This window comes from Anneissia japonica, unplaced genomic scaffold, assembly GCF_011630105.1.
Source record: "Anneissia japonica isolate Jap-2015-1 unplaced genomic scaffold, ASM1163010v1 scaffold287711_len853857_cov187, whole genome shotgun sequence".
NCBI classification, from domain to species: Eukaryota; Metazoa; Echinodermata; class Crinoidea; order Comatulida; family Comatulidae; genus Anneissia; species Anneissia japonica.
In genome coordinates this window covers 421,167-446,599 of record NW_022753410.1, presented here as the reverse complement: position 1 = coordinate 446,599, position 25,433 = coordinate 421,167, and the positions used below count along the sequence as shown (strand labels likewise).

The window sequence follows — 25,433 nt, the reverse complement described above, 5'->3', positions numbered from 1 at the left end:
ATGATCATATCTAATTCACTTTTTATTGGGCTGTTGCCGAGAAGGTGAGATTATATACTTTGCAAACCCCATGAATCTGCCACTGAAAAAACAAAGAAAGACCAAACCATAAGGTTCTGTATTTAACATTTTTAAATATTTAGCTTATTTATATCTTGAGTATATTTCCCGCACGATTAAAATCGATGTCGAATTATGTAAAGTTTAGGCTGTAGCACGGAGACCTCTGATGATTAGTGCCCAAGAATGTTTACAAAAACGTAATGCAATAATGGCATATTGACTACTATTGTATATTTTCGGAAAATATTTCAGCCGTTCCAAATCTCTTTCCTATTCTTCCTTCTTGCATTCTTTCACAATTTGAATTCATACATACTTTTTATTCATAATTTTATTCACTACACACATAGTCACTAAGTTTAGGCCTAGGCTAGGCCTCGGCTACGCCTATTACTATGTTATTTAAATATACAATTTGAATAGATAAAATTAAGTAATTCATACTTGCACAATACATTAAATTTAAATATAAATAATATATAATAACGTTAACGAATAAAAACAATAATTAAAACGTGGACATAGTGTCAGTACTACAATAATAATATTAATATTTTTTAATCTTATAATCAATTTTACGTAGCCTGAGCTAGTATTGACCTAGGCTACTATGGCTAACGACAGGTACGCTTTCTCCAATGAAAAGGCTTTTTCTATGAATGGAATGACTGTACGAAGCACGAGCTCCTGTGGACGATTTTAATCGTGCGGGAAATATACTGAATATTAAAAAACGGTGTCCCTGTCTCTTATACACATCTAGATGTGTATAAGAGACAGGTATTACTATTTCACAGGCCCCTTTTCTTCTCTTTATTTACTCAAATTATTATTAAATACTTCACACTTAATTTAGTCTACAGTTAGCATACTGTTAAAACGCTTATGACTGTCATATTGTAACCTAAGTGGTAATACCAAGTTGATATACGCAAAATTTAATATTAATAATAATAATGAAAAAAAAATACCATTCTTTAAAAGGAATCCAAAGTAAATTATATACGCATTATATTTTAAAACACTATTAAGACGGTACTAGTTTGTTTCATAAAAATATTTTCTTTCTAACATATTTTAACATCAATAATAAAATTCTTTCTTTACTTTGCTAGGCGCCAATAAAGATTTAGTAGGCCTAAGCTTGCACCAAGATTTCAGATTAAATGACCATAATGGACAGAGAACAAATTTGCACAGGTTTAAAGGTTTTAACATTTTCAAAATTGTTTATAATAATAATTTTTGATTAACCTGCAAAAGGTTAGTTTTGGAAATATTCTCTCTGGATTAGGAGTATTCACTTAACTTATCCACAATAATAAGTGCTCATCTGTTAAGCTAAGATATCCTCTGTATTGGATTATTATTTCTCGTCACGCAATACAGTCGATCGTTTTTCAACCGAAAGAAGGGCAGTGTAAGATAAAATTGGTGTGTTCAATGCAAAGTCACAGAAAGGCTTTTCATTGGTCAATTATCAATATCTTCCTCCATTACGGTAGTATAATTATGCAGTTGTGGATAATTGATGAAATGACAGTCATTAATAAATAATGACATAAACATAAACCATCAAGATAAATATTTTATAAAAACAATATAATAATATTTTTTTATGTTCGGTAACACGTTACCACTTACATTTATTTTCGTACTTGACTCATATGATATACTTATTTGGAACATACATAAAGCTAGATAGAGTGAATGAGATGTTAAACACCGAATTGTTTAAGGTAACATCGCTTTCGAAAAATATATAACAGTTTGGTTGACAAAGAATATTTCTCTAGTAAGAAAAAAAGTTATAGGGAAACAATACGCTTGTCATTGAAAGCACCTAAGATACATTTTAAATATATATATATATCATTATTTTGACGTCAACTCTTACTATTATTGTTATAGCCGTACCAAGCATCAGTTACGGTATATAAAAATAATTTCTAGCGGGAATGGAAATGGAATCTGCAACCTCTTTCTTCAAGTGTCATATTAGTAGATTACGTAGAGCTATATGAATGGCGGAGATCTAGCACTAGACACATTCTCATACAAATTAATTTTGTGCTCACATATAGTGGAGGTATGTTTAAGCTTGGAACTAACTTAGGTCGCAGTTAGAAAATCATAGTAAAAATAATTTATATTATGTTTGCAAAACACAAATAAAAATTAGATAAATAATCGATTTTAGGCTGGATTATATCACACCTAAACCTAATATTATATACATATATAAAAAATATTCTTCACACTGAATGCAATCTTGATTTAGCGTCCTTTTTTATGGACTAAACGCACGACATGCACGCGTCATCACTATTTCTTCTGTGAAGGTAGCTACACCACCTCTGATCACATTTACGACTGATTTTCCTGATGGAATGAGGACAGTAGAACATGCACACGAAGGGCTGTCGCATACTTCAGTTGAACAAATCGTCTCGTAAACATATTGGGACTGTTGGAATCCATTGTTGACGGAGGGCTAAGAAAGAATCAATAGAAAACTTTGATAGTGTTTGAATTAACAATTTACGTGCGATTAAAGATATAATTGTTACAGTATCTCAAAATTTTAGGGAACAAATATTTTTGAAACTGTGTATCTGATATGACATTAAAAAAAACATTGGTTCTCATTCAAATTGGAAATTGGAAATTCGGGCTGGGCCCCAGTGGACCCACAACAGCCGTAGTGCAGGGCCTCCCAGCTTAACTACAACATACAACGGACGGATACAAACATTGTCCTTAACTCGCCTAACTCTCAATTATGAGGGTTATTCGAGGAAGAAATCGATCATCAGACTCCAAATAAAACCCAATGCTGGCTGGGTTTGAACCGGGGTCTTCACTACAAGAAGCAGGAACAGAATACCTCTGGGCCAACCGCTCAGCTCACAGCGTATGTGAACTTGCGTGCTTGTGTGACATGTGCGTATTACCGACTTTAGCAATGACATGTTCTGATTGGCCAGTTGTTAGGTTTGACCATGTTGAAGTATGAATTACAGTAGAACAGGTTGATACTGACCTGTGCTACGTATACGAGTCCACCACTTTTGCTGTAGGCTAAAAAGAGTTTTTGGTTTACTTCCTCGACTGCGGGACAAACACTAGTACCGACCGCTCGACGTTTTCTTTGTGGAAGCATAGGGACTGATGATTCGAAAAACCTGTGCATATACATACAAAATGTAAAATAAAATCAAATGTTTATCTGCATTGGCTTTTAACATAGGCATGGGTAGTTGAAACTAGGGGAAGTACTTTGCCTTTCAAAAGTGTTTGGAGTGGCGGGGGGGGGGGGGGGCTGGGGTGCTGTCGGAGAGAACTGCTCAACCCAACCCCCCCCCCCGGTCGGGGAGAAAAACTACAATTTCTCGGGGAGAAAACAAATTTATATGATTTTGTACACATTAGTAGACTCTAAAATCGATTAAATAAGCCTTTGAAACCCTTAAATTGGCATATTTTTCCACTGGACACACATTATCTAATAACATGAGCAAGCTCATGGATAAATGAATGATTATAATGAAGAATTTAGAATAATGAAAATAGTGTAAGCCTCTGCAGACGAACAGGTATCATAATGCTCTACTACCAAAACTGAGCTACATCTTCTCAAAGGGCCCGGACTAAAACTGGTGCCGTATATGCTGTGAAAAAGCAGCAGTAGCGGAGATATTCAACTTCAAAGTTCCTATAGATTTTAAACAAATGTATATTATAAATTTAAAAAGGATTTACTCACCGTTCATCCTCGCAATCTACTGGGTCCGAAGGGTCTTGGAAACTTCCACTATAGCGTTGTGCTATACCAATTAGCTGTGCGTCCGTCAACTCTATCGGGGACTCAGTCATGTTGTATATCTTTTCCGTTCGTTCTTCACAAGGTAGCAACTCCAAATAGTCAGCTAAATTTAACAGTGTCTGCTGTTGCTCAGGAGTTAATTCGATTCTCGGAAAAATCGAGGCACCACCAGAACAACAGCAAGTTGCATCAGTTCCGTGGACCATAATTACAGCAAATACAAGAACTTTTAATATCATAGTTATTTGGAACGGATATCAGGCTAAAAACAACGTTTTTTTGTTGAAAAAAACACCACGATATTAACGCAAATTGCCTATACAGTATGTATAATAGTATTTTATTGGCCCAACACAACGATTTTCTGAGAAATATCAAAGCAAGCAAACAAGATATGTATACAACTTAGAAGGTCAGAGTGAAAAGTTGAGATGTGCTCTGTGTCCGTCTGGATAACTAGTGACCAATTAAACATTTGAATTCCTCTATATACAAACTTATTTACTATGAACGGTATTTAATGCCGAACCGGGAATTAAGATTAAGCCACTCGAACAACTTAGCATTCATTCAACGAGTACAATGTCAAGATTAAAGCTCTGAAAGAAAAATACCGGAAGCTGTGGTAGGAGTGTAGGCCTATCATGGTCAGTGTACTAAGATGCGTTATGGTAAGAAAACTTGGGTAAAAGGCACAATTCACAACCTATTATTAATGATATTAATAATGGCACCAAAATCTTAACATAATTTTTTTTTTCCATTATGATAAATCAATTCTTACTGTTCAAACAGCCCGTTCGAGAAGTCAATACATCATTACAACACTGAGCGTTTCCATGACTACACGGAAGTTACAAAAAGAATGCCTATATTTTACAGATAATTTATTCAAGCATTTATAGATACTCTTATAGAAATGATTTAAGCTCTACCGAACCTTTTCCTGAAAATTTCTTAACACCAAACTATGGATTAAGATTTAGATTTATGTAAAATCACTTAAACCTTTTCATTTCAAGGTACGATTTGATCATAACCTATCTTGTCGCGATTATTATGGTTTGGTTATTGCTGTTTTGTTTTCTCATAATTCATACTTCATATTCCTATTGTACAATAGAAGACACAAATCGAAAATTCAACAATTTGAAAATGATGACACTGATTCTTCATTTTTGTATTTAGTTGACATAGCAAAGAGTAAATATATTGCTTCATGATTCAATAAATTTCGATTTCGCATTGCGATATGAATTACATACGATGAACAATAATTGACTTTATCCAAAGTCTGAACAATTTTCATAATGCCTAGGCCTAATTCCAGTATTAATTACTGACTTTTGGATACAGTAAACACGGAGTACGACGGTTTAAGCGTACAATGAGAATACGGGGTCTGATGTTATTAAAATGTAAAACCCAGCATATATTTAATTACTTAAAAATCTATTCACAATACATTTTAAACTAAGCATGCCTATTCGGTGCAAATAAGTAAGGGTATACAAGGGATGAGTTAATTCATAAATTTAATTAATAAATTATGATGCAATATAACCAGGTAATAAATAATAGTAATCCTAGCCTATGTGAGATTTGTATAGCTTAAACAGTAGGGGTATGCCTAATTCCAATAGGCAGGTTTAGTAATGATTGATTGGTTACAATATTGGTTAATATTTTCTGAGAAACCTAAATATTTAGAATTAGGATTTGCAAAACCATATAATTTCCTAGTATTCGGAGACCTTGATCCACTAATGTTTCATTAAAAATGCATCCGGGTTGACGCAGTAATGAGGTCATCATTCCTTCTTACAATTTTATAGGCAGAAGTATGTTATTGAGACACAAACCATAGAGCAAGATTCAAGATTCAAGAAACATTTAAAAATACAAAATATTTGGTAAAAATATAACATTCATAATTGACATTCAATAGTTGGTTAGTTTAAGCTGATAGTAAATGTTAATTCGTCCTAAATGAAACACTATTTCTTTGAACTGGGAGAGAATTCCCAAAAAATGCGTAATTTACCTACAATGCTGTAGTGTGTTTATTTGACATTGCTCAGTACGATGTTAATAGAGAGCGAAACCTGTTGGACCGGACCCATTCGTCGTCTGCCCCATTCTTAACTGCCTTAACAATTTTTACATGTATACCACAATAAAAAATTAAACAAGTTATGCCTGCCCTTATCTTATCCAGTAACTATACTGTACCTTTCATACTTTTTTAAAGAGCTTCATACTTTAAATTCATATTTGCTTAGATTGTAAACAAAATATTTTATACATAGACGTATAATTAGAAAATACAATTAAAAAATAATCATTACATTTTCCTTTTTTTTTTCATAATTAAACAAAGGATGAAATATAAACATATTTTTCTTGAATTAAAAAAAAGTACTATTTATATTCTATTCATTTATTATTTATTTATTAATCTATCATAATACGTCTAAGATCAATAATATCAATTATCATTACCGTATTCAAACATGCAGGTTGTACGATTTGTCTATTTAGAATTGAACGCTCCTCTCATCGGTCGCCCTCTCCAGTCCATGTATGGTTGAATCAGTTTCATCGCTGGCAAGGGTGCCTCCGCTGCGATTCCTACTAAAGGCCAGGGATATGGCCGAGCTGGGTCGGGGGCTGGCTTGACCTAAGTCACTTTTTGATAGAAGGAAATCGTTTGATTTTAGTAGTACTCGATGAGAAGATCATATGAACATCATAATCTATATTAAAATATTGTCATTGTAACTTTTACGGAGTTTTAGCGTGCTTTAAGATGCCTCGCACTTTTGGTACACTATTGCAGTCAAACTTCGTCCTGCCTCGCATGAATTGCGGTGACGTAGTCATGGGGGTAGATGGCTTGCATGAATCGCATGCCTTGCTGACTCGCAGTTTGTCAATACCCTTTAAAAAATTACCTGGTTATTTTTTTATAGGTCCACTGTTTTACTGACATTACGGGGCCGTTAAGACTGCTCCCTTGTTATACCGTAGTTGGTTATTGATGTTTTAACAAGTAGGAATACGGAGCTTGTGATTGCACGACGGCGATAAGGTAACGTAATGACGTCACGTAGATTCATCTGAATTCTAGAACGCAGTTTGTGTCTAGGCCTAACAGATTTAATAATAGACAATACTTAATTCTTAAGTCATTGAGTCATTATTTTACGTTCTCAATTATTTGGCCCTGTTTTAATTATGGAGGAATTAGTTTGATAAAATCTCATGAATTATTCATAATCAATCTTACGGATTATAGAACATGCGCATGTGCTATTTTAAAGTCTGGGTCAGCCTCAATGATCAGCGGCTCTGTGCATCATCACGAGGGGCCTAGTGTTCGATTAAAAAAAATAAATAAATTAGATTTTGGGCGAGCTGATTAAAAATCGGCTCTTTTAATAATTTTAGATATTATAGTAAAGATTAGATGGGCATAATTATAGTTAATTATAACTAATGACGTCATTGCCTAGGTCAGAAACATATTGCAGTTGCTTATCTGAGTCATCAATAATCGATCCTATCAACCATGAATGACAATCGTTTACATTTAACAATGGGAATTCCCCTCTGTAATATATTTGGCAGTAACTGGGCAAAAAAAATCCCCTGTTTTACCTAGAGGCTGACGTTCTTTAATGATTCATGAACCAGCAGCTTAAACGTATTTTTTTTTTTTTTTTAATGAATTATGTGCTATGAACATGTATTTCATAATGGGTACAGTTTAAGTGGTACTGTATTTCACTTTGACAATTAGATTTAAAGAAATATGAAATAATAATATAATATTTGGATGGATTACAAAATGGTAACCAATTTTGAATAGGCCTGTGAGTATTTTGACATTGTTTATATGATAATAATTTTAAAATGCATCATTATTTAGAAAGTGGAACAAGGGTTTTTGTTTGTTAGTTTAAAACATTTATGATTAAATTCAATCCATACTCAAAAATTAGCGTTTAGATTGCCTCTTTGTTGATACATATTTTTCTTGTCCTTGTAGTCGCCAATATGTTCGTTGAAACAGATCTTTCTAGTTTTGTTTGTATCTATATCTATAGTTTTTATTTTACAAATTAATTGCATTCTAAGTGTAGTGTCAGCAGTTTTACACTATAATTTTTATCTGAATGTTTAAAAACAATTTGATATGTTTGTACATGCTTTAAATTTAGTCATACACAACTAAATCAACACACTATTTCATTCTAAATTATTTATACCTACAAGACAACCACTTTACTGTCTACTGGGTTTTATGCTTCATGCAGTTTGAACAGCGTCATTCCCAAACTCACGACCAATCGGATAAAGAAAACCAAAACCTTTATAGTCGCGATACGATGTTTGTTTACACGAAGTTTTCCAAAACAGCAAACAAATTATAATTGATGACGTCATTGTCTATGTCAGAAACATATTGCAATATTGTATGCCTATCTGAGTATCTAACAATCAATCCCATCAACCATACTATCGGAACAAGCATACCTCCATAGAACAAATGAGTATTTAGCAATTGGAATTCCCCTCCAAAACCTTTATAGTCGCGATACGATGTTTGTTTACACGAAGTTTTCCAAAACAGCAAACAAATTATAATTGATGACGTCATTGTCTATGTCAGAAACATATTGCAATATTGTATGCCTATCTGAGTATCTAACAATCGATCCCATCAACCATACTATCGGAACAAGCATACCTCCATAGAACAAATGAGTATTTAGCAATTGGAATTCCCCTCTGTAATTAATTTGGCAGTACCAGGCAAACAATCACCTAGGGCTACTACAATAGGCCTACATGTTCTTAAAATAGGTCATGAACCAGCAGCCGAAAAGTGCTGTTTTCAGATGATGTGCTATGAACATGTATTTTATTATTAGAGGGATAGGTTATGAATAAAAAAAACATGATAAATAGAGAGAATCGTCCATATAACAAATATTCACTTCTCGACAGAAAACCTCTTAGCATTAACAGTCACGATTCACAACTCATTAGGTGAAATACACGAAAACAACCATCTGAGTGAACTTGTCATTTATCAAAAATGACGATAATAAAGAAGCTCATGGATATACCAACTTTATGTAAGGCGAATTCTCAGAGTTTGTATGCATAAACTTTCTAATTCTATAAAAACATAATATACTGAACACTTGAATTAATAAAAATGTGCAAGTACAAGGTGAAAACTGATCAAATTGCTGCTGTAGGTAACTCAACACTGGGATTGAACTTTGACTCAACAACAAAATATGGGTGGCAAACGTAATAAAACATAGCCCAATCGCAGATGGGTTGACACCCTTTTCTCACAAACAGCAAACTAATTATAAATGATGGCATCACTAAAATGACATACGAGTTGTTACAGTACATCCGGTTCTAGACGATAAAAAGGGCCTCAGAAGGGTCTTGATGTAGACCATTTATTTTATTTCGACTGCAGATAATAAATTTGACAATCATGTTACTCAGTGTGTTGATGATGTATGTAACGATTCAACAGAGTGTGGCCTGTTGGAATGCACCATCACCACCTATACTGACAAATGAACAAGTAGATGATCTGTACATGCTCTCTCAGGAACTCGATAATTTGACATGTCAAGAGCTGCAGAACAGAGTCTATAATACATCTGAGCCTCCAATACAACTATCAGATTATCAAATGATTGTACTTCTGAGCTCGTTTCCCCAAAGTTTTAAAGAACCTGTTAATGAAACATCTGGAAGCATTTTTCAGTGCGATGAAGGGTAAGTAGCAACAACTTTTTGTATAATTATTTTGAGTTGAATGAAAATGAAGTTTTCTATTATTTTGTTGTTGTATTAAGCCTGGTTTTCATAAAAAATCGCTACACGCTATCGCTGATTTCTTTGGCGACGCTGATAGGTCCGTTGAATCAAGGAGCGTTCCCGATTCGTCGGGACAGCTAGTTACGCAGTGTAAGGATTGTGCAGTGAAAAAAAACGCTGTAGTGACTGTGTAGCGATTTTATGGAAATCAAGCTTTATGCACAGAATTGTTGTGTTTAGGACATGTTAACACATTTATAAACAATAATAATTGCAGTGCGACAGTAGCTAGTAAGTATCAATCACTCTATACCACCTTTAGACTGCGCAGAGGTGTGCGTACCTGCTGGTACCAGCAGGTAACGATAAAATGTTTGCCTGAACATTTTCTACGGAACCTATTTTCATCGCGGGGTTCATCAGTACCTCCGATTTTAATTGGTTGCCCTGCCTCTCCCCGCGGAAACGCTCGTCGTATACCTGCTAATTTACATTACCCAGAACATACAATTCCAAAATATTGTCAGCATAATTATTCAACAGATTTAAGCATTCATGTGGTAATTTTCGATATAGAAAAAATAGGTAAAAATATTAAAGGGTCGCATTCGATCCGTGATACTAAGCACCTTCAGCTACTGTTGCTCTCAACCTTTCATTATTTGTCGACATATAGTCACTGAGACAGTACTGCCAACATTATTTACTATCAGCGATCTGAGGTCAATGTACACGTTGGTCGTATTTTGTTTTTGTTTTTGTTTTTTTTCTTTTGACAGCCAACGGAACTATTTCCTGAATAGTTCAGTTCATATTTGTGGATTAGCATATATATAAAAATGTATACACAGTTATAAAATAACCATGAGTACATCGCTAACTAACTTTTTTTTTTTTTTTTTTTTTTTTTTTTTTTTTCTAGAGCTCTTTCACCTTTAACAAAAAGGAAGAGAAGACAATCTAATGGGAAAGTCAGGGTGTGCTCTGCTATCAGTGATTACAGAATAATTCATCTGGCGTTGGATAAACATGGCGAAACCGTTTTAGTTCCACAAGTACGTTATCAATAAGTATTCATATATAATAATAATAATAATAATAATAATAATAATAATAATAATAATTATTATTATTATTATTATTATTATTATTATTATTATTATTATTATTATTATTATTGTTGTTGTTGTTGTTGTTGTTGTTGTTGTTGTTGTTGTTATTATTATTATTATTATTATTATTATTATTATTATTATTATTATTATTATTATTATTGTTATTATTATTATCAATATAGCGCGCATAGCAGTACCTTCTAACACATTGTTTTATTTTTATTCTGTAGCTCGGACTGTTTAACCTCGTTCAGGAATTCACTGAAGAGTTGTGTTCAGAAGATACATGTAGTTCAAACTTGCAATGCCAGTGTCAGAATCAATTGTCCCACACTGCCAAATCTGTGGTCGCTTATATTAAGAGAAGAGATCCAAAGTTTTACGAATCTGAAATACAGCTGCAATCATGTTCGGCTTACATACTGTACTAGTAAAAAATAAATTAGTATTGCTACTGGTGTTCACACTAGAGACATTAAAGATGTATTGTCCATTGAAAATGCGAAAAAATTATAAAAATATAATTTTGAAATTAACTTGCTCATTCTGCAGTAACATACAAATGATTCATGTGAGCACAGGAATTATTAAAGTTAAAAAATGTGTACCCTGAATTTTAAACTGGAAAACTACATAATAAAAGTAATAAAACACTTCCAGTGACTGGAAGTGTTTGTATCGTTTATCGCTGTAAAATTATGGATACACTAATTTCTATGTTCAAGTTGATAATTTTCATGTTATTTCAAAAAGGGCAAGTTAATTTCAACAATTTTTATGACTTTTTTTGTATTTTGCATGGGACAATACATCTTTAATCTGTATTTAAACGCTAACGCCAAAACGACGCCAGTTACAAAGGTAGATTTTTAGACTGTAGGTATACTTTTTTACATCGTCGACGTCGAAAAACACTTTTAATAGTATTACATCAATTAGCTTAGTTCAATCAATAATAAATAACAGCTGCTTGACCATATTTTGATATTGCACTTCAATCTGATGTAAAAATTAAAATTATTTTCTAATATATTTAGATATATTGTTGTCAAACACAAAGTACTTGTGGTATATTTGAGAACGTGTTTCTGTCAACCAATTTTATTGTACTTCTGAGAGAGTAGAAATGAAAACTATTATTATTTGGATACTCATATTTCATCAAATACCAAGTTTAAGTTTTAGACAAGCCTTGATAACTAATAAGTTAACAGTATTAGGGAGATTTCGGAACTTTACGAAAACGATGACGAATAAGAATACGTCACATTCATTATCGTCATTCGTACCTAAATCATTCTTAGCAATACATACACGACCTGAATATGATCGTTGATTCATTTAAAAGTCATGAATCTTCTACGTTGTGCAGATATGTTACTGTTAGAATTGATTGACTAAAAAATGATGACGTAACTGTATTCGTTATCGTTTTTGTAAGCACATTTATTATTATTATTACAATTAGCGTAGTTCAATCAATGGCTGCGGTAGAATGTAGTTAGAACACACAGTAGTTTGGTATATATAGATAATAAGGAGTTTTCGCAAGCGAATACGGATACGGATACGTCATCAAATTTGTATACAACCATTCCCCTACAGTTACATATCTGTCACAACGCAGGCGATTCATTTTTTTTTGCATGAATCAAGGATCATATGCAGCTCGCACAGCATATTGTTAAGAATGTTTGAGGCACGAATTATGACGATAATGATAATGACGTATTCGTATTCGTCATCGTTTACGTAAGGTTGAAATCTATTATACTTACTTTTTACAAAAAATAGAAATGACAAATTACGTTAATATATTTACATATCTTTTAACAAATAATGTTTTAGCCAATGCCGTAATATCATATAGGTCAATTATATTATCTCAGTCTTGTCCTGTGGTGGATTGGTGAACATTATTAATGAAAATAGTTTTTTTTTTAATTATTTATTAATATCATTAATTAAATTTTATAAAAAAAATGAAATAGTAAACATATTAGGATTCACAATTTGTATAAATAACTAAGTGTAAACCAAGTTTGAATAAATCATTTTATTATAAAGTATATTATGAGTATTATCTATTTTTGTCTGTGTTTTCGGCCCTGGGAGTGATAATGAAAATGATTGCTAAAGTTAAGTCTGCATTCACTGAAAGAATGTGAATAGAGAGATCTCTAATTAAGACACATGTGGAATTATTATTCTTATATTACTACAAGTCGTAGACTATGATACTACAAACAAGCAAGAACCACAAGAAAAAAGTCAGCCGAATGTCACACCAAAATCTGTGCCCTTTATTTTCGCGGCCCTTCATTCTCGCGATTTTACAAATTGAAATATTCCGCGGCCTTGTATTTTTGCGATTTTACAACTTCCATTTTTTTTTTAACATGACAGAAAACTACAATTATGTTTTTTAGTTTAGGTCTATATGTTAGATAGAGCTCCCGAGTTTGTTGGTGGGTTTATCCCGATTTTTCAAGCAACTTCCTACCCGATTTTTAGGCTAGACCATAGGCCAATGCAGGCCTGGCTACTGCAGCTGCTCTCGGGCAGGCTTGAACAAGTTGTTTTTCAAATCGAAATGTTAAAAAACTTTGCAGCAGATGGAGGACTAACACAATTGACCAAAAGTATTAAAATTACGCTTCGTCTGTTTACCTAAACCATAGTAAGGTAATTTCGAGATGAACCCCCCCCCCCATCTCGAATTGAAGCCCCCTCTTTAGTTTGCAAAATTAGCCTCGAAAAGAAGCCCATGGGCTTCTTTTCAAGGTAGTATGGGCTTCGTTTCAAGGCAGCATAGGCTTCTTTTCGAGATAGTTCAGTATAGGCCTACACACTATACCGTTGAATTTCAAAAAACAAGCTTAGTTTATACAGTAGTTTAAGTGATTTAATATCAGTTAAATACACTCCATGATACAGATTGATGTTACAGTGGCCGTATTTATTGTTCTATAGTATAAATTCACATAATATACAGCACTCATTTTGAAAAGAAGCCCCCCTCTTTACTTAGAACAAGTAGCCTAGAAAAGAAGACCATCTTGAAGAAGCCCAGGGCTTCAATTCGAGGTATTACGATATTTTCACAGATGGAGGGTCTATACCACCCAGAGTTACCATGGTTTGATCTTGAGGTACATAATGTAATGGCAATGCACCTCTAGATGGCCGGAAATGGAAATTTCAGACTTAAATTTTAATATAATTTTTCCCCCAATTTGTTCAATCCGTTTTTCTGATCAAGAATCTTAATTCAAAAATGAGATTACAGTTAAGTAGATTTTTACCGATACAGTATTACCATAAATAATTTGAAAAATATTCAAGGGGTGCACCTTAATCCCGCCTATCTCCTTTTCTGTAATGATTAAGGCTTCAAAAAAAAAAAATCGAACATGTTGTCTTGAATGAGATATATTTTATATATAGTTCTAATGCTTGATTATACACGTAGGCTATAATACAATGTTGATAAATTTAATATAATAATTAAATTAAAACCTTTGTTGGTGTTTGAATTGTAAGTTATTGAATTTTCAGTAGGTGTTTATTTATTTACTTTTAAGTTATTGATAGAGTTTGAATTTGATTTCCAAACTTTTATTTGTAGATTCATTGCGTAGACAAAACTTTCAGCAGAGCATGCTTTTGTAGATCAGTGTGAATACTAACTAAATACTAATAACATTTTTGTATAGAACTGTAATAGTGATAGATTTTCAATGTGTTTTAACTTAATGTCATTAATGAAATAATTTTGTTCTCACATTAAATGTCATTTGTTCAGGCAATATACGTCAGAGCCTCTGTATATTTGAAGGTGTACCTCTACAATGTTGATGGGTAGGGCCTACATAACCGTTTCTTGTGGTTTCTTTTTTACGTCACCCACACTGGTACATAATGCTCTCATTCACTCATCTTTTCTGCAGTAATAATTCACTTTTCTGTTTCTGTGGTGTTTATACATTTTAGCGTATTGTTCAATAGTTTAACGTAAGCGCACGCGTCTGTAGTTTAAAATGATTCACACTACAGTCGACTGATTGCGTGTTTGTATGTATGTTTGTGAGTCAATGGTGCGGCCTATTAAACTGTTCAATCAAGCTTAACCTCTGTGCGGTTAGCTGCACAAACTGAGCAAGTTATAATTGTGATTATGGGATGGAATGGATTGAATACCTATCTACAACAATAGAATTAAACTAACAGTCAAAAATATCGTTTTTTGTTCTACACCTTACTTTAAGCCTTCCGGATATACAATAAAAGATAAGCCAGGGGGCTGACGCCAACACGGAGCACCAACGGATCAATCACTGAAGGGAAACTCCCTCAGGCTACCATAAAACTGAAGGAAAACTAAATACGATTTTATTAGAAGATTTACAAATGACAGATAAGAAGTAATATTTAACATACCATTTTATGTTAAATTTACGTACAGTAGGCCTACGATAACCTTTATTTGTAACATGTTGTTCGGTATTTTAATGCTGTGTGGAATAATTCAAGGGAGTTTGGCCTGTTGGAGCTCAAACGACTGCTCTGTGTTCGACTGCCCTCCGGTTTCCGAATGTCCTGTTTCTGACTGCCCTATTTCTACATGTCCGGTGTCTGACTGTGCTGTGTCCGAATCAGTATCCGACTCTCCTACTGTGTCCGTTACATACACTGGGCCCGACTCTCCATCAGTGTCCACTTCACCTACTGTAACCGTTTCTGTTCGATCAGAGTGTGCCTGCTCCAACAACACAATAAACGCGACTGCTTTGCCACCCCCGTTACTGACAACCGAACAGGCAGATACGTTGTTCATGCTCTCTCAGAGCTTCGCTTCATTGTCATGCGAAGAGGCGAAGAAGAAAATCTATAATATCACAGAACCACCAATACAACTGTCAGACGACCAAATGAAGGCCCTCAGAGACTACTATCCAGGCAATTTTCGGAAACCAAATCCTAGTGTCATTAAAGAACCATTGGACTCAGAACCTGTGCATTGTAATAGTACCGATAGCAAGTAAGTAGTATCAGGTTTTATAAGATTTACTAGCCAGGATTAGACCCACACAATATTCATGTCACCGCTCCCAAATCGCGGGGCATGAAATAATCAGAATACGTCTACATGAGTGTATGCCATACTCAAGTAATTTTATCAAGTTTTTGGCCTGTTAATGTAGTCATGATTTAATGATATAATTTTATTAACATTCTAAATGTGTATACTGTATATTGTTTTGAACTGTCCAACCGTCTTATTAGTCAAGGTAGCCAGTAACCAAACTATTGATGAAATGTAATTTATAAGCTTTTATAATTTTTTTCTTTATTCAATTCTCTCTAAAAGAGACTTTATTCAGTATAGGCCAATGGCCTTAAAACACAAAAAGGAATATTATGCCAAATCATAGAGAAAATAGAACAATAGAAATGTTCTATTTTCTCTATGGCCAAATGAACTAATCGTTTTTGAACGCACAAATAATCAAATTTGATAATGATTCCACCGTATTAGGAATTTAGTAATGCATTATAACCAAAAAGAACAGATTTGGGACATAATTTGGATTGAAACGATTTCTTTCTTGATTATACAATAGACATTTCAAAACAAAATGAAAGACACCATCCACTTCACCAGTCCATATGTAGTTCTTGGCGAGGAATATTCCTCCATTTTCGTCTTTGTACCACTAAATCTTACACCATTTCTTGTTTGGCAAACATAATAGTGTTAAAAAGTTTGTTAAGTATACATACACTTTTTTTATAAGAACAACTAAAATGATGCCGATGTTAGGCTCAAAATGTTCATATTTTGTTCTTATTTTAACATTTTCCAAACATAGAAAATAATTATTGTACAGCAGTATATTACTGTACGGTACTATATTACAGAGGGCATTTCATAGTCACACCTGTCAATAAGATACAATAAGATGTGTTGGTTTTCTTAAAAAAAAAAAAAAAAAAAAAAAAAAAAACTCATGATTCTTCAGTAACAATTTGTTCTTAATTTTTAAGCAATTCCAGCCTCGGTGTTCTATATGAAATGCTTTATAATAATACTAAAAAAAACACAGGGGTCTCTTTTAAATTGGATTATATGAATAATAATAATAATAATAATAATAATAATAATAATAATAATAATAATAATAATATTAATAATAGAAATAATAAATAAATGAAGAATTTTAAATAAGAATAACCAAAATGGAGAGTTCAATTATAGTGATGAGTAAATAAACGTTCTATTGTTAAAATTGGCATTATTCAGTACAGGTCTAATACCTTTAACTGACGACCCCTACAATTAAATACCGCCTCCAAATAAGGACCACTTTTCTGTGGTCCCATATTAACAAAATGCTAAGAACCATGCAAATTCCTGTTCCAAAAATGGTCTTTAATTGGAGGGAGACATGTATTAAAAATAAAATGCCGATAGTGTATAAAATGAAGGTTAATGGCCTTTCATCCGGCTCGATGCAGTGGTCTTAGCAGTTTAACTACCTATCCTCGTCACAAAAAACAGTCATTATGAAAAGAAGTATGTCGTATTATGTAAAAGTTTGCTTTTGTATGTTTTTTCAGTCGCGGAAAACGATCACCCATTGTAAGTGTGTGTTCGACGAGAGCCGACTACACCACATTACACCTAGCGTTAGACAAACGTGGCAATATGGTATATGTTCCGCAAGTACGTTGCTAATGGTATTTTTAATAATGCTCTCTTGATGTGACAGAGTGACTTTTCACTTTTCAAAGAGTACCTACAAGAACCACTCCAATTTCACACTTTTCTCGAGTGAAAATTCACTCTTAAAGGAGTGGATATTATTCTTAAAATAGTGAAAAATTACTAAAATTCACTCTGAATAGTGAGAAATCTCACTCTTTCTATTTCACTCCAACAGGAGTTGTCCCTGTAGGCACTCTTTTGCATTTAAAGAGTGATAATGATTATTATGATTATGATTGTGTTGTGTGTGTTTATTATTAATTATCAATTATTATTATTATTATTATTATTATTATTATTATTATTATTATTATTATTATTACAAATGTTCTCATTGGATTTGATTAGATTATTATTATTATTAATTATTACTATTATTATTATTATTATTATTATTATTATTATTATTATTATTTCTTTATATTCCACAGCTTACAAGATTCGATCTCGAACAGCAATTCGAAGAATATTTCTGTGAACAAGGAGCATGTTTTCCAAGCCTAAATTGTCAATGTGATCATTATTTATTCTACTACACAGCCAGAGCGGTCGTGACTTATATTAAGAAAAAGAACCAGAACGTGGACCTTAAGTTTTATGAAGCTGAAATACAGTTACGCTACTGTTCAGCTTACCTATAACTTAATAGCATGGAGCTGTAAAATTTTAAATAAATAAATAATAATATAATAATAATATATATACAGTATATATATAACAAATTGCATACAGGGAGGCAGAAAAGATCTACTAAGGATGCAGTCTCTTTACTGTTTCATAATGTTGTTAGCATTAAAAAAAAAAAGCTTTTACTCGCATGAGTTTTGTGTTTTTCATAGGCCTACAATGTATTAAAAGTTTAACTGCCGTAGTTCAAGTCAAAACTATTTACTGCTTGTTCTTTTTGTTGTAGCGCATTGAGGCTTTTTTTCTGCGGAATACGATATTAAAGATTGGAGTTGTTATTATTATTTGTGTTTTGCTGTTATGTCGATCACTTGGATGTTTTCAGTTTAATATCGTTAAATTGTTTTAATTTAACAGGGGATTTTACGTACATTTAATCTTTAATTTAATATAGGCCTAAGTATAATTGAAAATTGCACACAGTTATTTTTATTTCTTTTCATTAGAGTGTGGAATACTGATGCGGAAGAATTGTAAGTTTACAGTACAAGAAAAAGGCGTTGTACATTTTGCTTTTCAGTGACCGCTTCAGAGAGCCCTTTTCACAACGCCATTATAATCGTAATTTTGTCCATACTTTAGCCTGGCACCCATGTGGTTTTACTGGTATCTGGTAAACTTAAGTACAAGTCCAATTCATTCCCTTTATACATTAGAGTGATAACATTTCAAGGTATCATCAAGGTATCGAAGTGTTCCAGTATAGTGATTACGATTGTTACACCCACCACAATGGAGCCGACAAACGCCTATTCCCCTACATGGACAGGCCAGGGCCGCCGAGAGCCGCCGCAGGCCCCTGGACATATTCGCTGCCCGCGCCTATTAGGTGGGGGTCTGGGACCGCATAGAGCCCCAGCAGGATCTAGGGAAGATCCCTGGTTCCCCCATCCCCAGAATCTACGGCCTTTATATCGGATTAGAGGACTAATTTAATAGATTATAGAGTGCTAATCACCAGGTTATGATAAAGTATAGAAACATGAAAAGTAAAAGCTATCCTTCCTTTAATTCAAAAGGATTCATAACATAGATCTCTGTTAGATCTCTCAAAAGAAGATTCGTTGTCATATCAAGATCTTCACGACAGAATATACTCTACGACAGAGCCGCCAATACAACTGTCATATCAGCAAATGATTATCTGAATTTTTATCATGGGTGGTTTACAAAACTTGAGGAGCCTTCTAATGATGATGAACCAAAGTGAGTAGGCATATTAGCCACGTTACGATTGTTAGAGATAGAACGAGTTTTCATAATGTATTACATAGTCCTTCCACACTAACCACCGGGGTTGAGTTCCATTAAAAAAACTATTGTGGGCCTCTAATAAGTAGTCAGGATTTATAAGGAGGGCAATTCCATTTTTATTTACACTTTTATAGTCTGTATATTGTTTAGTAGGTAAGAGGTTGTACCTTATTGCAGTACGGGACAGCTGTTCCAAGAGGATTGGTCCCACACATTTGTCTAATATTTACACAGTGTTATGCTCTTTATTAATTTAGTCCTCATTTTAAACACACATGCACACACACACCCATCCCCCCCCCCAAACACACACACGCGAAGTGTCAGGTCGTTACCCTCATTGGATTCCAGTTTCAAGGTCATTTGGCTATCGTCCTCGGCCTACTAACTATTGCTATTTTCTTTAAAAGAATGTCAAATGTGAAAATAATACAAATGTGTTGTTTAAACAGTAAAAATAATAAAATATAGTAAACTATTAAAAAACTAGGACCTACAAAAAAAAAAAAACCAAAAAAAAAATCAAAAAACAAAAAGCAAACAAACAAACAATCAAAAATACAATAAACAAAATTATAAAAATTAAAACAAACACTAATAGGCCTGCCAGGAAAAATTTGGTCCGGGGCCGATTTTGGCTTTAAAATTACTCAGGCCTACTTAACAACTCCTGTCTCTTATACACATCTAGATGTGTATAAGAGACAGTTCCAGTATAGTGATTACGATTGTTACACCCACCACAATGGAGCCGACAAACGCCTATTCCCCTACATGGACAGGCCAGGGCCGCCGAGAGCCGCCGCAGGCCCCTGGACATATTCGCTGCCCGCGCCTATTAGGTGGGGGTCTGGGACCGCATAGAGCCCCAGCAGGATCTAGGGAAGATCCCTGGTTCCCCCATCCCCAGAATCTACGGCCTTTATATCGGATTAGAGGACTAATTTAATAGATTATAGAGTGCTAATCACCAGGTTATGATAAAGTATAGAAACATGAAAAGTAAAAGCTATCCTTCCTTTAATTCAAAAGGATTCATAACATAGGTATTAATGTTCACAGTAGCCAAAAGCACCAACACACAACGGTAGTTACTTCTTCCATGGTATCACACTAGCGTACAAGCTATGTATATGTACAAACGGTGCCTTCATTGACAAGGAATCAGAGAGACAAACTGTTAGATCTCTCAAAAGAAGATTCGTTGTCATATCAAGATCTTCACGACAGAATATACTCTACGACAGAGCCGCCAATACAACTGTCATATCAGCAAATGATTATCTGAATTTTTATCATTGGTGGTTTACAAAACTGGAGGAGCCTTCTGATGATGATGAACCAAAGTGAGTAGGCATATTAGCCACGTTACGATTGTTAGAGATAGAACGAGTTTTCATAATGTATTATCATAGTCCTTCCACACTAACCACCGGGGTTGAGTTCCATTAAATAAACTATTGTGGGCCTCTAATAAGTAGTCAGGATTTATAAGGGAGGGCAATTCCATTTTTATTTACACTTTTATAGTCTGTATATTGTTTAGTAGGTAAGAGGTTGTACCTTATTGCAGTACGGGACAGCTGTTCCAAGAGGATTGGTCCCCTACATTTGTCTAATATTTACACAGTGTTATGCTCTTTATTAATTTAGTCCTCATTTTAAACACACATGCACACACACACACACACACAGAAGCGTCATTGTGTTGAATTGCGTGCGAGGGTGTGAAGCGTGTGGGCAAGATGTGTATAAGAGACAGAGGTCATTTGGCTATCGTCCTCGGCCTACTAACTATTGCTATTTTCTTTAAAAGAATGTCAAATGTGAAAATAATACAAATGTGTTGTTTAAACAGTAAAAATAATAAAATATAGTAAACTATTAAAAAACTAGGACCTACAAAAAAAAAAAAACCAAAAAAAAAATCAAAAAACAAAAAGCAAACAAACAAACAATCAAAAATACAACAAACAAAATTATAAAAATTAAAACAAACACTAATAGGCCTGCCAGGAAAAATTTGGTCCGGGGCCGATTTTGGCTTTAAAATTACCTGCCAAATGTAGGTCCTAGTCCACATAAGCCAAAATCGGTCCGGCATCTATTTAGTATTTTTTTTAGCGTTGTTCAAATTTGTTTTTAACCAAATGATAGATATCTCATCTCATATTATGTTATATTTTTTCATTCGTTGTGTATGCAATTGAGTTTACAGCCACAAAAATTAGTATATTATTTTCGCTCTTCGCTTCCAGTAAACTCTTAGGTGTAAAAGTTAGAAAAGAACTTAAACGATATCATCGTAAATCGTGTTGGTCCGCTTAGTTGAATTTTTTACCTTGTTCTGTTTTGGTTGTGTGCTTAGTTAACGCCGCTACGAAATGGTAGAATAATGAGCAATCATTAAAAGAAAAATTATTGACCCCTATTTATTTTCATGTAGGCGTAATAAAACAACTATTGTAACACATAATACCACACACAATAATATGGAATAGTTAAAGCTAATAAATCAAACTTGTGTTTCATTTTAGGCTAAAAAAACATATATGCCAAGCACGGCCACCGAAAATGCCGATGTGTGTCGCCTAGGCCTAGGAATAATATGTTTTTGATAAAATACGTCCACAACGGGATCCACAAAAGCTAAATACGAATCATTCTGTCACTGTAAAAGATTTTTCAAGTGTGGGAGAAGCATAATTATCCCTCCACTTCATGGAAGAAACAATCATATCCTACGGGCAGCAGATGCGAGTGGCCAAGCCGACGGACCAATTTTATCCAAGGGGGACCAATTTTATCAAAGGAGGACCGATTTAAACGGCCAAAAGTAGTCCGGCAGACCGACTTTGGCGGCCAAAATCTGTCCACCGGACCATTTTTGGCCCGGACCAATTTTGGCGTGACAGGCCTAACTGTGTAACTTAGCCATTCCCCTAATACTTCCTCTTTGCGTTACCATAAGTTCAGGCCTACTTAACAACTCATATCAGAACCTTGGTTAGAACGTCATTTGCGCTGCTGGTTAGAATTTAATTGTGATATTATATTTTTTTATTCACAGCTTGGAAGATTCAACCTCTACCAGATACTTCCTGAAAATTGTACAATGCGGATGTGAGAACCAAGCGACACACCTTGCCAAAAGCATCGTCCATTATACTAGGGCACATAGAAAGAATTATTAGATTTTCACTCTTTTTTTTAAAAATTGATGAGGGAGTGAGTTTTTTTTAATTTTTTAATCGTTACAATAAATTATTTCGCTTTTGTTTTTATCGATGAGGGAGGGACTGTTTATATTTGGCCTTTACCCAAGCCTGTAATAGTAAATATTGTATAAAAACTGGTTTTATTTTATAGTTTTTTTAAGAAAATGTATTTGAAGTCATAAAATTGCATTGTTATTTTATGCTGTTGAAATAATTGATTTTTTTTTATTCCGGCATCAATATTTCCCGAATTTTTTATGCGGGCGGGGGAGTGATAATCTAATAAATTTTTCTATTTCTTAACAGTTACTGTGCTCATAAAAAGATCATTCCATTAAAAGATAGGGGCTAACATATGGCTGATACAGATATTACAGAATTAAGTGTCTGTATAGCATTTAAAAAAATGCTTTCAAAAATATCTGAAGTTAAAGGTACAGTACAGTATACGAGTCACTCTGTTTGTGACTGAGATTAATACTAGATTTCTCCATAACATTAAATAACTTGATTTGGCTTTCATTATAAAATATAGTCAAACTATGCTGATGTAACTGAGGCCAAGGATGTGTATCATAAAGACGGTTCATCAAAGGTACGTACGTTAGTTTTTCCTTCCTGGTTGTACCATCTTTACTCTAAACTAGTCAATGGTAACCAGTCACACAATATGCTGTTAAGTATTGTCGTGGTGTATTTATTGGTTCAGGAGAGTGTAGCCTGTTGGAGCACAACTGACTGCCTTCCTTGCCAAAACACAACGGTAAGCGAGCCCACACTGACTCAGCAACAGACAAATGCGCTGTTCAATCTCTCTCAGGAACTGGATTTATTGTCGTATCAAGAGCTGCAGGAAAGAGTTTATAATACAGCTGAGCCGCCAATACACCTTTCAGATGAACAGATTATTGAATTGATTAATTATTTTCACGATCTTTTTAAGAAAAGGGAAGAGCTCAATTCTACTGTTACAGCTATCAATGAACAAACGTGAGTAAGACTAGTGAACGTAGCGATAACGTAGCCAGTTTATATACAGAAAAGACTTAAGGTAGAATGATACTCAATCCATAACATTTTTTTTTCCAAATGACGTAAAAGCTTGTAAGTTGTAACAAGGATCGCCGCGATTAAAAGCATTTTCATGTAACAATCACAATAATTTACAAGATTACGGTTATTCTCGCAATAGGTTAGGAGAATAACACATATCTAGCAGCGTCATTGAGACTGCGTGCCGGGCGTGTTCCGTGACTACTTTTAGCAGATATTCTTCTACAATTATAAGATTAATCTAAATATTCTTTGCAAATTGAAATAATATTAAGAAAAAAAGAAAATTCTACTCAAATTTGGAGTCTAAAAGTGCTATTTCCGGCTATTTAGAGGTGCCATAATCATAAATTGTCTTACCTTAGCCCCCAACTATGGTGGGGCTGAGGTAGTATAGACCCTCCATCTGTGAAAGTTTCTCTTTGGATAACCTCTATTTCAAATTCTTGGATCTGCCACTGTTTCCCTAATATTATGCAGGTAGCTCTACGCTGATACTGATTCCAAGTATTTAATATGTTTGTTTATGATAATTCTCGTAATAGTTTAGGAGGATAATCCATATCCAGAAGCGTCATTGTGTTGAATTGCGTGCGAGGGTGTGAAGCGTGTGGGCATGCGTGTTAGGTGTTGGACTTCTGATCGTGAGATCGAGTGTTTGAGAACGAAGCTCGTCGCATTTCTTGTGTCCTTGGGCAATGCACTTTGCTTACGTTTGCCTCTCTCAACCCAGGAGCATAAATGGGTACCTGGTAGGATGGTGTGGCATTGAACGTATTAGGTTGTGCATGCAAAGCAGGATGACTTGAGATACTTCCCAGGAAGCAGAGAAAATTGCACAAAAATGCGCTGGTTTGCCAACTAAGTATCCAGTGACCAGGGAAATACTGATGCCAGCGTCACGTCTTTGTATATTCCAGAATGTGTAAGACGCCATATAAATTCGGATACTAAATATTTAAAAAAAAAAAGAGAGAAAAAGAAGGAGAAAGTGGTCCGTGACTATTTTTAACAGCCGTGGAGAGGAGCTTTATAATTGAATGTCTTAAATTTAATTGTTTAAAAAATGTGTATGGTAATTTATTATATGAATTTAATTTAATAAACACATAATATTTGTATTTTATTTTTTGGATGAGACTTGGAGAACCACACAAACGAAAGTGATTAACTTTGCTATTGGCAATCCGGCCACCTTCTGAAAACTTTTTTAATTGTCTTGCTTTGTGTTTTGTTTTTTTTTAAATATTGTATTTTATATCAAATGACACAATAAATAAAATGAAATGAAACTTTCACAACGACATGCGCTGAAATGAACCATGATAGCATCAGGTACTGGTACTGGTACAGGCATTTACAATGTGCCTTTTCCTTAAAGTCAGAGTCTGAGTCGGTAGTAAATTATGCTTAAAAAAACATGAAGATGTAGATCATTAGCATACATAACAAACATCATTTTTTAAATGCAAAGTAGGTTAAAAATAATAGGGTTCTAATATTTTGGCAATCGCTGGTCGCAGAAAGTTACTTTCTTTTCCAAATTATTTGGAACATGTATTTTTGTGTTTTCTCTAATGTAATCTTTCCCC

General features: G+C 34.0%; 4 protein-coding genes across 6 annotated transcripts in view; 3 read left to right on the top strand and 1 right to left on the bottom strand.

The window, feature by feature from the left end:
• Positions 1–1,940: 1,940 nt before the first annotated feature.
• LOC117122854 lies at positions 1,941–4,367 on the bottom strand. Its single transcript, XM_033268609.1, has 3 exons — positions 3,830–4,367; positions 3,107–3,248; positions 1,941–2,557 (listed from the first exon to the last, which is right to left on the bottom strand). Exons 1-3 carry the CDS (start codon positions 4,126–4,128, stop codon positions 2,354–2,356), a joined length of 645 nt encoding a protein of 214 aa, XP_033124500.1. The 5' UTR covers positions 4,129–4,367; the 3' UTR covers positions 1,941–2,353.
• A 2,483-nt stretch (positions 4,368–6,850) lies between these two features.
• Positions 6,851–12,895, top strand: LOC117122860. Of its 2 annotated transcripts, XM_033268619.1 has the most exons (4): positions 6,851–6,980; positions 9,456–9,703; positions 10,668–10,800; positions 11,091–12,895. In XM_033268619.1, the coding sequence occupies exons 2-4, from the start codon at positions 9,522–9,524 to the stop codon at positions 11,289–11,291; spliced, it is 516 nt and encodes a 171-aa protein (XP_033124510.1). In that variant the 5' UTR covers positions 6,851–6,980; positions 9,456–9,521; the 3' UTR covers positions 11,292–12,895. The 2 variants fall into 2 exon arrangements, with proteins under 2 accessions (XP_033124510.1, XP_033124509.1); XM_033268618.1 differs by lacking the exon at positions 6,851–6,980 and having other exon boundaries at positions 9,271–9,703.
• Positions 12,896–15,161: 2,266 nt separating this feature from the next.
• Positions 15,162–18,600, top strand: LOC117122857. Its single transcript, XM_033268611.1, has 3 exons — positions 15,162–15,901; positions 17,482–17,587; positions 18,061–18,600. Exons 1-3 carry the CDS (start codon positions 15,354–15,356, stop codon positions 18,268–18,270), a joined length of 864 nt encoding a protein of 287 aa, XP_033124502.1. The 5' UTR covers positions 15,162–15,353; the 3' UTR covers positions 18,271–18,600.
• Positions 18,601–23,141: 4,541 nt separating this feature from the next.
• LOC117122889 overlaps positions 23,142–25,433 on the top strand; it is a 4,388-nt gene continuing 2,096 nt past the window's right edge. The window contains exon 1 of one of the 2 annotated variants that reach the window (XM_033268660.1): positions 23,142–23,383. In XM_033268660.1, coding sequence (XP_033124551.1) covers positions 23,355–23,383 — 29 coding nt within the window. In that variant the 5' untranslated portion in view covers positions 23,142–23,354. The other variant, XM_033268659.1, reaches the window with a different exon arrangement.